General features: G+C 39.0%; 1 protein-coding gene across 1 annotated transcript in view; it reads right to left on the bottom strand.

Annotated features, from left to right (window-relative positions):
* Positions 1 to 291: 291 nt before the first annotated feature.
* LOC111864538 (protein ROP) overlaps positions 292 to 15,858 on the bottom strand; it is a 26,489-nt gene continuing 10,922 nt past the window's right edge. The window contains exons 5-12 of the mRNA XM_023851850.2: positions 12,808 to 12,956; positions 9,616 to 9,831; positions 7,811 to 7,912; positions 7,111 to 7,318; positions 6,305 to 6,553; positions 3,766 to 3,953; positions 3,005 to 3,159; positions 292 to 708 (exon numbers count right to left, since the gene is read on the bottom strand). Coding sequence (XP_023707618.1) covers positions 644 to 708; positions 3,005 to 3,159; positions 3,766 to 3,953; positions 6,305 to 6,553; positions 7,111 to 7,318; positions 7,811 to 7,912; positions 9,616 to 9,831; positions 12,808 to 12,956 — 1,332 coding nt within the window. The 3' untranslated portion in view covers positions 292 to 643. The remainder of the gene's footprint in view (positions 709 to 3,004; positions 3,160 to 3,765; positions 3,954 to 6,304; positions 6,554 to 7,110; positions 7,319 to 7,810; positions 7,913 to 9,615; positions 9,832 to 12,807; positions 12,957 to 15,858) is intronic.

Here is a 15,858-nt window from a genome sequence, read left to right as displayed (position 1 = left end):
CTAAATGCAGCCAACCAGGAGATTTGGAGGATGGCAACGAGGCGTTCTCCAAATTTTCGCGGGACCCCTGAATCTTCAAAAACAGGGAGTCAGTTCTTTTAAAAAGTCTCGTAAGAACAGTTAAAGTCGCCGGACGCGGGGGCTAGCCCTCTCCATCATCTGTTAAGTGAAAATAGTGTTTGAACAACGGGTGGAGATCATAGTAAAATAACGACCTGAGTTCTATCTCAGTGACCCTCAGATTACAAATCAATAAAGTAAGTGGTGCCAAGTGTCTGTGTGTCCAGTGTGTTCTTTTCTCCTCGTCAGAGTAAGGCCCTAAACGACCTGAGCCAGAGTCTCACGCCAACCACGACTAGCCCGATCACCATCAGCTCCCACCCTGTCCACCTTTTCCCTTCACTTTGCAGCTGTACCCACAGACAAATCAGGCCAAGTCCCGGACCTGATACCCTTTTCCATAGTGAAGAGAAGTGGTGGAGTTGGAGAAGCGGTGGAGCCAGATAAAGCCGACCTAGCTGCAAGCTCCACGACCAACGACGGCAGCGGCGAGAATGACGAGAAAGGAAGGAAGGTAAAGAGTAGCGACCAACCAGTGTGGCTAGAAGCTTCACTGAGGGGGACGGTAAGACTGCTCAGTAACTTACTGGCTACTTAACTTCTGTAGATCGCTTAGGAAATCTTCTGGCGTAAGAATATTTGACGAACCTGAAACACAAACAAAACAATCTTTACTCTACATACCACTTTACTAAACCACAACTCCATGAAGCAGAATCGTGCTTCAGCAGGCAATGAACACTCAGATGATGAAGAATCTCCCTCTTTTGTAGAACCCAAAGATTCATTAGTGTTTGCAACAGCCTGTCACTGGACTTTATCCTAAGCCAGGTTACTCCATTTCACATCCTCAGAATCTAGATCCCTAAGATCCATTTTAATATTATCCTCCCACCTTTGCCTAGGTCTCCCTCCAAGGCTTCCAGATAAAATTCTGTGTATATTCTCATCTTTCCCATATATATGTAGGCGAGTCAAATGAAAATCTTAAATATTTTTTGAGTATTACTTATTGTGCACAAGTGGTACAAAGCTGTATCACTTTTCTACATAATCTCCCCCACACTCAATGCAAGTGCTCCAGCACTTACAAAGTGCATGAATTCCTTTAGAAAAAAATTGTTTTGTTAGGTCACGCAACCACTCATGCACCATGTGGCATACCTCTTCATCAGAATGGAACGTCTTTCCTTCTGCTGCAATTTCATTTAGTGTCACTCGGCGGTTTTCCCTCACTGTGGCTTCAACTGCTGCAGTGTTCTTTGGAGTCACAACTCGATCTGCCTGACCTGGACGAGGAGCATCTTTCACTGAAGTCACACCATTTGCAAACTTCCTACTCCATTCGTACACTTGCTGCTGTGAAATGTGCATCACCATACTGAAACTTCATTCTTCGATAAATTTCAATAGGTTTCACACTTTCACTACACAAAAACCGAATACCAGAACGCTGTTCTTCCCTGGTGCAAGTCACAAGTGGGGCAGCCATCTTATACTGGTCCTTTGATGGTGTTCGTGCATCTGCACTCTGCTGCAACCTAAAGGCCATTTTACACGCTGTTTGTAGCATGCTTGCCAACTTACAGGATAATGGCGCGAAATTTCGATTTTTTACTACAAATTTAATGTTTTCATTTGACTCGCATGACCTACCAATGTCATCCTCCACAATTTCATCACCCTAATAATACTGGGTGAAGATTATTCAATTTCAGTTGAACCCAAATTTGTGCAGGCAATCTTGAGATAAAACAGCTATCAAAGAGACAAGTAACTCAGATAGACTTGGAAGGACTCTGACGATGGTGTATACTGTACTTCTTCTGGACTTCACCCATTGTCTGGTATGTAAAAGACAAAAAGACAAAAAACCACGACGTTTCGGAGACTGGATCTGTCTCCGTCTTTAGGAGGATAGGGAAGGATAAACCCTGCTTCTAGTGATTGAGACTAGCTCTTTCTAACACGCCCAACTAAGAAGGTTTATCCTTCCCTATCCACCTGAAGACAGAGACAGATCCAGTCTCCGAAACATCGTGGTTTTTTTTCTTTTTGTCTTTTACATACCAGACGATGGGTGAAGTCCAAAATAAGCCAAAAGAAGTATAGACAAGTAACTGTTCAAAAGGAGTAGGCACATCATCCCTTGGCAGTAATTTTACATCACTATAGTTCCTTGTAACAGACCACACAATAACCTTAATATACACGTAAAACATAATAACAACAACAACAACAACAACAACAACAAGTGAGTGTCAATCAACCTTAGCGCCACAGTCAGTTATGATCTACTGTGACTGAGCTCTGAGGTTCTTACAGTAGTGACTGTGAATCTGACACCATATAGTCTCGTAGATAACTGCCATAGTACATGGTGTCACATTTCAGAAAGCAGAAACCTACATGCTCTAGTGTGTCCCCAACGGAGACTGAATAATCTGGATTGAAATCAGTATCACAGCTGAAAAGAAATCCTTAGTGTTGCACTTGCGATTATTCATGCGTCATCAAACTTTACACAGCTTTGGCCACAGATCCAGTAATACAGTCACCCACTTACCACTGTCTAGATAACTGGACCAGCCAGTGGTAAAGATAGTCTCAGTACAAATATGTAGACCACTATAAATTTAATAAATTAATTATGGTTTCAGTATTACTGTGTATCTTGTATAAGGGCAGAAAGCATAAGAACTTATGAACTGATACGGTTCTTCTCATCTTAAATATTAAATACTTGTAACTTAGCTTATAACATCGTTAAGAATATTTCCACATGAAGTATATGGTGAGACTGAGTTTGTGGAATTTATTGACTTGCTGTAAGAAGTAAGTTGTATTTCTGGAGCCCTGGCTATGTTCTTGTTCACACACTCTGTGCTGAAATGTTACAAAATTAATCCATAAAAATCTCAAATATATGAAAGACCAAACTCACCACAAATAACTTCCCAGTTCTTTACAGCTTGAGTCACCTCATAAGCACAGCGGATCTCAGAAAAGCACACTCCTCCAACAACAAACACAATTATACGAGGAACATTCTTCACAGTTTGTTGCCCTTTATCCTTATGCCAATGTCCATACCGTGCACTGCATACAGAAAAATGTTACCGGGATCTCATTACAATGTGTTCAGTGAGACAGGAACAACTGGCATTCAAGAGAGAAAATTTTAAATTTGGCACACAGAAAAATCTTATCATGAAAATTCTATTCTTCAATTCAGGAGTCCTATTTAATTAGCAAATGTATTTCAATTAGCCAGTCATTCAGCCGGTAAGTAGCGCTCTAGACCAATGTTTTTCGAACTATGGCACTGACATCGCACAAGTACCAAAGATGCTTTCCAGGGGCATCATAAATCCTCATTTTCAGGACTCCCACTGCAAACTGCAAATTGTGGGTATTACAAGCCTGTATATATAACATACATAAAGGAAATCAGTGTTCATTTACAAGAGCATTAAAATCTGAAGTTGCATCCTTTCCAAGTTTTCCTTCCCCCACCCCCCATCCCCATTAAATGTTCAAAAAGACAGGAGGAAATCATACAAGTACATGTGATACCTGACAGAAAGATATTAGAGAATTTTAGATATTCATGAATGACATCTGTGAATTCTTCACTTCCATTTAACAATCATGTGAATTCCAGTAGGAATTGTGTTTTACACATGCATTTTTAATTTTGCATACCTTGTAGGTGCATGGTAGCCAGATGATGCTGCACGCCCAGCAAGGAAGGGAAAATGCTTAAGGTCAAGCTTATCTTCAATACAGTCCTCCATAATGTCCTTGATGACAGGAGTCCATCGAGACATCTGGTAAGTCTGCTCTGTGATACGTTCCTTACGTGCTATTTGGTATATCTTCTTTCGATTGCCCTGGAAACGAATTGTCACAAATCAAATGTGGAACTGGGCGTCTAGGAATTTTTGAGAGAGATCCAGGGCTTGGCCTATCATACTGTGATATACAGTGAATGTTAACAGGAATGATGACTTGTTTCATAAGGATAAGTAATCATTTGTGAAACATATCACACAATTCAGCCTCAAGGTATACTTATTATAGCCATAAATCCCTTACTGCAAAGCTTATCAAACTACGGACATCTGCATGGAATCAATAATTATTTTGTACTGCATTCCATTAATTATTTACCATATCAGAAAATGTTTCAAATGAAAGCTGTACATCTCAACTATGTTAACTCCATGGAGCGCAGTTCCTCTTGAGAAGCTAAGTCATTCACTTAATCCAGTATTCTGCGGCACGCTGGTTTGCTGTCACAAGGTTAATGTGACGCAAACTTTTGTCTATTGTAAGAAATTAATTGTCAAATTAAATTAGTTTTATTTTATCCCAGTTACCGTGTTTCATTTGCTTGTATTTTATTCTCAGCCACTGCACTGATTAAATAGAATGATGCTTGTTTTTTCTTTATTACATGCCGTGATTTTTTATGTACAGTAATGTTGTATTCTAAGAAATTAAACGTAATTTATTTACTCACAGTTGTTGTTATATCATAGTTTTCATTATTGATTTATTTTTATTTTTTTCGCATCTATGTGGTTTCTTTGATAAACTTACCGCATGTTCTGTAAACGTGCTTTTCCCTAAAACTGCAGGGATTAGGAAGGGTTTCCATCTTTTATAACGCTATTTTGGTTATCATGAGGACAAGTGTTAAGGCGAATATTTGAACTTAATGGGAAGGTACGTGCATTTTTTGACTGTTGAGGGGCATGAGTACGCAGATTTATTTGCAGATGATGAATGGATATGTAAGTTGGCATATCTTTCCGATATTTTCATACACTTGAATGAGCTGAACAGAAAGATGCAAGGCAGGAACGAAAATAAACTAACTAATATGGATAAGGTACAAGGATTTGTAAATAAGCTGAATTTGTGGATACAGAGAATTACAGATGGGTCGTTTGAGATGTTCCCGACTGTATGGTCACTTGCTGACGGCATTAAAATGGTGATGGACACAATTAAAGAACATTTAGAAATGCTGCAGCAGACATTCAATAAGTATTTTTGAGAGAGTGTTCAAGATTTCAACTGGGTTTGTGATCCATTTGTTGCAAATTCAGAACATCTTCCGATTAATATACAAGAGGAACTTGCAGATTTAAAAGCAGACAGAACATTGAAACTAAAACTTCTCAAAGTGCCTTTGGATACGTTTTGGCTGACAATAAGGAGTGAATACAAGCCTATCTCCAAGATGGCAGTAAATGTGTTGTTGTCATTTTCAACTACATATTTGTGTGAACTGGGCTTCTCGACATTAACTGAAATTAAGATATCAAAGAGGGAGCGGCTCAAATCCATCGATGAAGAAATGAGACTTGCGTTGTCAACGATTCCGCCACGGATCAGTCGCCTGTGTGCAGCTACACAGGGGCAAGTATCACATTAAAGTTATGAGTAGAATTACTGTATTTACTGCAACAGTAATAGAAGTGTATTTTCTACACTCTACAGTGAATTAAAGTTCATTAATTGTTAATAAAAGCACGAGTCGATTTCTGTTTAATGATAATAAAATAATAATATAGTAATAAGTTGATCACGTGACATATTTATATTAATTGTCTGATATGCGTTTTTGAGGGAAATAACATTTTGGTGTGCCGTGTTGAGTCATGGATACTTCATGGTGTGCCTCGAGTAGAAAAGGGTTACGGAACACTGACCTAATCAACAAATTTCCTACCATTTACTGAACCTAAAGGTTGATTACCATGTTCACAAGAAGCTGTCACTAATCCTATCCTGAGCCAGATGCATCCAGTTCACACCTTCACACTCTATTTAATACCAATTTTAATATTATCTTACTATCTATGCCAAATTCTTCCAAGTGATCTCTTCCGTCTTGGTTTTCTGACCAAAATTTTGTAGTTACACATCTTAATGAGGTCTATATTTACGTCATTCGCCAATTTTTTAAAAAATTCATGACGTTAAGTGTTTGCTACATGCAAAGCAACAGTTATTGTTGGATGTTATGCACTGAAATGAAATTTATCTGACAAGCTTTAGTGTAGACACCACCATACTAAATTTTATTTAAAATGTTTCATTTGTTTCAAAGGTTATACATGTACTTGAATAGGCAGACATGATGTGTTATGTATTCATTTTATGGACTTCATGCAAAAAACTTGGTTCACTCTACAGAGAGGAAAAATTATGATAACTAGGATTTACTTACATCAATGACAACATTGAGTCCTAGATTAGCCATGTTGATGATCGTATGTCTGTCCTCTGGAGAAATCTGCGCATGCTGGACTAGCTTTGTGAGATTTTCATCACTGATGCCATTCTTTGAGATGATGTACAGTGCAATAATGCGCATCTTATCTGTCGAAGATACCCCTTGATCCAGCAAGATCGGTACAATGTTTCGCATGTGATCCTTGATTCTTTCCCCTTCTGCATCTGTGCCCATAGCCAAGTCCTGTGTTGCAACAACATGTCCAATTAATTCAATTCAAAATTAAGATCGCCACTGTTGCTGTCACGCAGTTATTTAATCATGCTTTTAGTATCAGATGGCAGACTAACTGATGAATGATGAATTGAAAGGATTTGGAAGAAAGCAACTGTGGCCTAATCACTGTATTATCCCAGCATTTGGCTGGGGGGACCTTGGAAAGCAGAGAAACCTCAGTCAGAATAGCCAGTGTCCTGATGGAGATTTCATGTGAACAACATGCAACTAAAAATGAAGATCATGAAGTGACTGCATTATTTATTCAATAAATAGACAAATATGTGAATGCTAGGATAAACCATTCATCCGCCTTAACAGAGCTTAAAATAAGACTTCTAATATTACTAAATATTAATTATAATAATAATAATAATAATAATAATTACTAAACAATAGAGCACAGATTCACAGGAAGACAATTCAAACTACAGCTAGGGAGACAAAATGCAGCTCAGCTTATAAAATGCAGAGGAATAAGATTTGTATGTACACAACAGGACCCCAAAGTTTCCAAGCCATACCTGCTCAACTTTGCAGAGTTTGTCCACATAGCCCTGAAATGCCTTCAAACAATCTTCAGCTAAGTGGAGATGAGTGGAGTACTTCCTCAGCTCCTTCTGATACTGTGGCATCTTCTTAATCATCTGTGACAAATCACGCATTGACTGCTTGTCTCCTTGTGGCATATGTTTTGACTCGATGAATTTTTTTAAATTCTTTGTTACGTTCCTATACAAAAAAAAAAACAGACAGTCAATATAACAAGAAAAATTATTAGTAACAAAAAAAAAATACTCTAGAATCTACATTTAATCTTCTGACATCATGAGCATCATCATTGGCAAACCACCCCTTTTTGACCCACAGCCTTCCTTTGAAGATTCTGCCAGATCTTTCCAATCCTGGGCATATGATCATCCAGTTTTCACTACTTTGGATTTCTCAAACAATTTTTTTAAAGAGCATAGTCATCAGCCTTGTTCCCAACCCCCAACCCAGAGGACCAGTTATGTCCCTCAATGACAGGGTGGCCCAGTTATACCCCTAGGCACTTTATTCCCTTCTACTTGCCTTCTACAACTCACAGATCTGCAGTGGCGGTACTCTAACCTGCCTCCACAAGGGGTTTGTTGAGATTAGACTTACATATTTCATCCTCACTATCATCCTACCACAGAAGGCAAAACAGCAACCAAAACGTAGATACTTCTACGCACTTACTGTGACACTACTGCAATATGCTGGTGTCTCATTTCAACCCACAACTCATCATTCTCATCCAGAAGCACTTCCTTCTCTGGAGCACCAGCTGTAGCTTCATACCTGGACAACAAACATGAGATCAGTATATGAAATTCAATGCTCCTTCTCTTTGCACTAACTTGAAATATCAGCTATAAAATATTACAGATTCGAAGGCACATGGGTGACATCTGCTATATAAACTGCTGAGGCTGGGATAGCTCAGTCAGTATGTCAAAGAGGCTACAGGCTGGGGTTGACAAGAGATTTTCTCTTCTCCACAGTATCCAGACCAGCTCTGGGCCCACCAAGCTGCATAGCTAATGGGTATCTGTGACCCTTTCCCTGGGGTACAGTGGCCAGAGCTTGAAGCTGACCATTCATCTCCATCTAGTACCAAAGTCAAGAATGATGGAGCTATACCTTCATTCACCCATATACCTTCACAGTGTGACCTTTCACTTTTAATATAGTACTGCACTTTTCTGTCCTTTAGGGCCAAATACTTCACGTTTCTCAGTTGCTGCAGTTTTTAAAGATTTGAAGATGGTTATATTTAAAAATCAGGCCATTATTCACAACTCTCTGGCTCACCTATCTGCATGGTGACACCCCAGCTGACAACCAGTTTTCATTATGTTTATTACGAAATTTTACCAATACTAATAACCTCTTTACTAGGTTTGCACGGATCTGCAAGAACAGCCATGAGTTCTTGAAATGGTGGCAGAATGCTGCCTCAGCAGACATGGGTTATTCATGTAACTGGGAAAGGAAACCTGGCTGAGCTTCAGCCCAGGTCTTCATAAACATAAATCTAACAACCTACTCAGTAGTTTCCAATTTGAATGAATGAATGAATGAATGAATGAATGAATGAATGAATGAATGAATGTATGTATAAGGAGTTGGCCTTCTTGGCCCTTGCACCGCAACCACAGTGATCTATTGGGCCTATAGTTTCCAATTTAGTTATGACATAAAGGAACATGATCTGTGAAATGAATAAGAAAGGCATCAGCAGGCACAAATAAAGATAACTATCCTTGAAGTGAGTGGATTTCAAACATGTAGGTTACAAGGCTGCCTTACATGAAGTGCAAAATTTGAAGAAAAATGATTAAAATGTGCAGGATAAAAAAAAATATGTTTGAAAAATCATTTTTATTTCAAGCAAAAGTAAATTGATGATGAAATAATATTTCAGTTGCACAGTAAAAAAAAAGTAAAGGTACCCCTGTAACAGACCATGGAGGCCCATAGGGTTGTGACATGTTTAGGTTCCCACATTTTCTAAACAATCAGCTCATAGATGGCGACAAGGTTGTCAGCCCTATGCACCAGACACCCTTTATCCCCAACAATATTCCTGGTACTCATTTCTGTTAGAGGCTGAGTCAACCCCAGGGCCATAGTGCAGCTGGAAGGATTAGGTCAATTGAAAAAAATCCAATGACCTCATCAGAACTTGAACCTGCGACCTTCCGGCTTGTAGCATAGTGGCTCAACCAACTACACTATCATGTAAGCAAAAGTAAATTACTGTTCAACTAGTATTTCAGCTGCATAGTAGAAGACAAATTCACAGTGATTTAAAATAAAGTGCACACAGTGCCAAGATCTATTCTTCTTTCACTTTGTAGGTCACAACTCTTTGTCTTTCAGAAAAGAGTCCTGCACAGTCAATGCCTACTTAAGATGGCTTAACACTCTCAAACTTCTTTCCACAAAGCCCAAGATAGCAAAACCAGAATGAAACAAAACTGCAGTTTATTTTCACTTACTTGTACACATCATTCTCAATAGGCAATAAGTCATAAGCCATTGCTTGTAGTGTCAGTTCATGAAGCAATGGTGAGACACAATCAAAACCTCTGTCTAAAATAATCAGTTGTGACCGAGCCTTCTCAGGACCTTCACCCATCGTAGGTTCATCAGCTTTATATGCATCCAACTTCTGCTGCACCAGCTGTGCCAATTCTACATTCTTATCAAAGTCACTGTAAGAAAAAAAAAAGACTTTTTTTTTTCCCCATCAAAACTTCCCAAACTGTCCTCACAACTAGAAATGATTTGGACTGATCTCTATATATCATTAAAAGGATAACAAAAGCTATTAACAATTTCAGAAAAAAAAAGGCATGTATTTATTTTAAATGTGAATTTTAATAAACATGGGCAAAGAAACACACATAATATTAACATAAACAAAGAAAATCTCAACAGTGAATAAGACACCGATTCACAGAAACAAGAAAAGCAATTCTGTTTCTTTCACCATGTAAAAGTTTTGTTTTAATTTAAAAAATTTAATTCTACTTTAAATACCAAATAATTTGCAGTTTCCTCATAAATATCTGGCGCTTTCAGCACAGTTCTATCCAGGAATTTAAATTATAAATTAAATTTTACTACATTTTGCTATGTTCCACCATTTTAATTTTATCATGTCCTATAATGTTAGAAGGTGCAAAAGATAAATGGGGTGCACTATTACCTAAACTGAACACAGGCTATAACTACACTCAAAACAAACGAGATCTCTCAGAATTACTTTTTCCACCATCCAGTATTCTGGAAACTAGAAAACACGTTTTGGAAAGTGGGTCTGTGTCCGTCCTCAAGGTGGAGGGGAAAATACCTACTCATGTGTGTCCCTTAAAAAGAGCTAACTTCACTCACTGGACAATCCCTGTCAGATTCACCTGAGACCAGGCTAATTCGGCAAGAGGTAACAAGAAAAAATGCAATAAAAATTGTGATTGAGCACTCATGTGTGTAACTAGGATATAAAAGGAGGTAGGAATTTGTGCTACAAACCAAGCCAATAAAATAAAGTGCATGAGCAAGCACAATGCAAAGAAATGCAATAAAGAAAGTTTCTACCAGCTGCACAATTACCTATCTTTTCAGCACCCAGAATAACTTTTCTTCTGAATGCAACATCAAATAAAAAACGCCTTTCCATGAGTAAAAACNCAGGAGGAATGACGACGTCAGCAAGTGCAAACAACACTTCAAGTAGTGTTACATCGACATGAGGAACTTCCGAAGAACGACTTGACCAAGGACTGGACATTGTGGAGGTGTCGAACCCCTCCAAAACAAAAAAGAGCCAGAACACAGAAAAGGAGCTGCTAAAATAGAAGCACCGACCTCCCCGGAGAGAGTGAATGTGCCATGGGAGAAAGTGAAGTAGTGAATGTGATACAACTGCATCTTTGGGCACGTAGCAGGAAACCGCTTGAGATGAGCTGGTCTTAAGAGGAGAGCGGTTGTAATGGCCGGAGAACAGTCGCTGCAAGGAGTAGCCGAAACAACAGGACACCAACCCAGCACATCCTTGGAAGAAAAGGAACGGGGGTGCATCGTTAGGCTATTCGGGACGAACAGCTTTAAGGAGGGAGCAGTGTGACTTGTTGCACAATGGAGGACACCCCTTCCCTCCCCAGCAGTGACGTGGCAGCTCTGGCCACAGTGACGTTGCGGTTGAGTCAGCGCTCCCCTCCCCTTTGCACTGTGACGTGGTACCACTTCCTACTGTGACATGGCACGCAACGCCACTGTTGACATGGGCAACAGGCAACAGTGAACAGAATAAAAGCCAGCTGAGCAGTAAGCGAGAGTTAGTCAGCAGTGAACGAGTTAGTGTGTCAGTCAGCAGTTGGAAGTTAGTGTGTGATCAGGAGTGACACAGTTGGAGTATAGCAAGCAATCGCAAAAAGAAGAACCGGACATGTGTGTAATTGTGTAATTGGGAGTGTGTGACACAGCGACACTTACATAGCTCCCGTACTGTGAATACGTGTAGACTACTGAAGATAGAGTGAACAGATTATTGTGAATAAGGTTATAAAGTGTGAAACCCCGCAACAGTATTGTGATAAATTGTAGCTGATACTTGCAGGTTGTTAAATAAACCAATTAACAATCCGAATGGCATCTTCAGTAACGAAACATGTTACACTGGTGTCAGAAGTGGGATTGGACTTACACACATGATCAACAAGATTCGAACCTAAAGACGTGACAATACGTTGTTCCCAGGCCACCCCATGGACAGTTTGCAGACCAGTAAATAATTCTTCAAATATAAGAAGCACCTCAATTTTCAACAGAAGAAAATGTGAAAAATGTATGTCTTATATCCAAATTAATACAGCGTTTTATAACTGTTAACTTTCCACACAGAGAATGGAGAAGAAAGGGGTGACATCTGTCCAGCTCCCTCTGCCTGTTATACAAATTTTATATTTGACACTGACCACTGTCTGAGGCATTTCTGAAATAGGCAGTGCTTCAGGAGTTGGCGCTACTCCCATTTTCACGTATCAAGAGTCAATTCCTGAAGTGTCATGTACATCAAATATACCTGGGACAATGAGCAATGTCAGCAACAGTATTTGTACAGTAAACCCTCATTATAACAGACTAACAGGGAGAAAGGTTGTCCATTATCACTGATGTCTGCTATAACAGTTCACAGAAGTATGCCATAGGATACATAGCCACTACATGCAATAAACAAAGAAACACACAATGCGATTATGTAAAGGTTTTTATATTGGGGCTCTTTCTTATTTTAAAGTGTTTCCAACTACAAAACCTCAGTGCCTAAACATTGCCAAAAATTCAAAGACAGCCACACTTTGTCAGCTATATCCAAATCTGTTAACTTCAGAGATTCTGACTACTAACTTATGAGCGAGACCGCGCCATAGCTCAAACGGTTAGTCTCTGGCTTCCCACGGGGGCGGCCCGGGTTCGATCCTGGGTCTGGTCAAGAGGGATTTGTGGTGGACAAAGTGGCACTGGGGCAGGTTTTCTCCGAGTACTTTGGTTTACCGTGCCAATCTTCATTCCACCAATTGCTCCACAATCACCCTCACCTATCATCTGGGGCTGGTACAATAGGCCAGAAGTGGCTGCAGTACAAGGGACTCAGTCCCAGCCCACTAGTATAAAAAAAAACTTACGAGCGATATCTCACAGAGGGATACTCCCCAAGAGTGGCACACAGTGTGGCTATCTGTTCAGCCATGCGTTCCATGTTGGCAGTACGACTACCAGTAAACATCGGATTGTAGAAGCACTGAAATGTATTGGGTGAGTCCAGTGAGAAAACCTGCAAATGGAAATTGAACATGCTGTCACAACACAATATATGTAGAACTGTAGTCTGTGAAAGATCTGATTTATATATTTTTTAATTAACTGTAATTTTTCAATACACACCACTTTTGAGAAAGAGACCAGTTTAAATTAATGATGCTGTATCAGCTATTCAGATCATTAAAGATTGATGATTTTTGTGCCTGGTAATGGAAAGAATACAAAACAAAAAACTCCATGGCTTGAGTCTGCAAGCGAACTATACCAACTGAGCGACCACTGCTTTGCCAGTGAAGTTTGTGTCAACTTTAGCAGATAGAGGTTGTCACGCGGTCAGTGCAACAAATCCCCATGGCCATTAATTTCAGTTTTCTAGACCATAGCCACTATTTCCTTGAAACAGCTCATCAATTTTCCTCGCAAGGCTGAGTGGACCCTATTCCAAACACACTACTCCTTAGAAAATCTGGTAGTGCCAGGAATCAAACCCGGACCTCTGGATATGTATGCAGGAACTCTGACCACAAGACCAGAGATAGAGGAATTAATCACAGGACTACCAGAAGCCAAAGAAATGTGGCTTTATCTGATAAAAGCATAACAACTCAGTTTAGTACACAGTAATGTTGATTCAAGAAACTTATCTGAAGTATTAGTACTGACTTTAAATTGAGTAGATATTTGACAATTGCTACAGATTTAAAGTACAAAGTTCCAATTTGTTCCAATCTGAGCACAGATTCAAACATATAACCAGTTCCTGAATACCTACCAGACCTAATGGAGAAAGGGGCTGTACTTGTAAACGTGAAATATGACCAGAAATACATTTCCCAGAATGCAGTAAACAGATTTTCCTAGGGCTCTAGTTCATTTAACAGTAAAACCCCTTTTACTCTGTCCCTCTTAATATGATGAATGCCACTTAAAAAGGGGAACTACAAATCACAACTTCAAATGATTAAGCAAAGTTCTAGGAATCAACGTACAAAGATTTTGGCACAAATCACTGTCAGAACATAAAGATTATTCTTAATCTGCCGTATTTTATTCAAAGAGATAACCAGCCCATAAATAACCAGGAGTTGACGGTAACTAACTATCATATCTGGTCAGGCACCTTTAAAACCTGAACACACTAGTTGTGAACACTAAAACACACCGGGATGGTAAAAGATATTAGGTACTTTAATGATCATGAGTAAATAAAATACAAATCAACTGAATTTGCTTGTAAGTCAGCACTAAGTGACTCCAGAAGCAATAACCCATTTTAGCACCATTCCTTACTAGATACGTAAGCTTAAAACGGCAATAAAAATCAAATTAAAGCACTATAAAGAAACAACTATTGTCTCATTGAAGCAAAAGCAGTCTTACATTTTGTCAGTAAAATTCTATGAAGTTACACATCTTTCTATTATTCTTCAATAGCACGGATCTGTTCCACTCTGAAACATTTATATAACACAAAACAGTGAAACCCTCATTTAACATTCTTTCATTTAAGGTCTCTGCTCATTTAACATTCAATTTCAGTGATTTCAATCGGTAATCTTAAGTGTTCAGTTCTTCCCATTTAACATTTCAGGTTGGCATTCAAATCCACTGCACCCCAACGAAGTCTTCAATGAGGGGTTCTGTATTAACAGGTTAACCTAAAAGCCCTTTATATTCTACAGTTTAATACATTAGTGCATCAGCTGGAATTCAGTTTTACTGTGTTGTGTTGAGTCATGTTCTACAGAGGATTCAACTAGACTCCCATGCTAAAGTACATATTTGAACACACTGAATACTGCATTAAGATTTTCAAAGCCACTACTGTGAAGTAAATACACGAAAACTTGTTAAAAACTAAATAAAATAGTATTACAAAACCATGCCAACAAAAACAAAATTGCTATTAGCAAATGTTCACATGATTCATATGCAGCTAAGTAAATAAGGCAAGTCAACTTATTTAACAAGGCTATCTAGTAAGTAACAAGGCAAGCAGTTGTTTAGTTAAAAGAAAATATTAAGGTAAAACAGGGGGGCACACAATAGTGTAATTGGTTGAGCCACTATGCTACAAGCTGGAAGTTTGCATGTTCAGTTCCTGATGAGGTTATAGGATTTTTCAATTGACCTAATTCTTCTAGCCACACTATGGCCCTGGGGTCATACCAAGAATCTTCCTGGGGGTAAAGGGCAGCCTTCACATAAGGCTGACAACCTCACTGGCATATGTTAGCTGATGGTCTAGAAAATGTGGGAGTCTCGACATCTCACAAACCTATGGGCCTCCACAGCCTGTTACAGGGATAGCATAAAAAGCTTAAACCTGGATACTGTATGAATAATGTACGAAGTAGAATCAGATGGCAAGAATTTGAATTGTATTGACAATTAACTCCATGGTAACAGAATGTAATAGTCCACCTGCTAATACCAAAGCCTGCCAATGACCAGTCTTTGGCTAAATGAACTAAATGACAGCTTATATTTTAATATGGTTCACACTGAAGACACTAAAAATACACATTAGCAGAAAAGTGTGTATTACAACCTGTCCTTAGCTTCCAATATATTACAAATTAGGATGACTAGCTTTAACCCTTTGACGTGGTCATTTAAATTCCGCGGCCGCGGCTCCTGCGGTAATATATTCAGCCGGCCATTTAAATTTTGCTCGAAAATTATTTATTCATCATTGTTCTTAAATTCTATGAGATAGGAACATGAAACTTTCACTAAAATGATCTTAAATGGTGGTTTTATAACCTTACCTTATAATATGGGCGCCCTGTATCTCGGCCATGGAAGCAGGTTGTTTAGTATTTCAGCAGTGAATGGTACGCCTTGAAGGATGAAACTTTCACTAAAATGATCTTAAAAGATGGTTTTTATAACCTTACCTTATAATATGAGCG

Source organism: Cryptotermes secundus, unplaced genomic scaffold, assembly GCF_002891405.2.
Source record: "Cryptotermes secundus unplaced genomic scaffold, Csec_1.0 scaffold1281, whole genome shotgun sequence".
Classification (NCBI taxonomy): Eukaryota; Metazoa; Arthropoda; class Insecta; order Blattodea; family Kalotermitidae; genus Cryptotermes; species Cryptotermes secundus.
The sequence above is the reverse complement of the archived record's forward strand: the minus strand, read 5'-3'. Positions and strand labels throughout refer to the sequence as shown.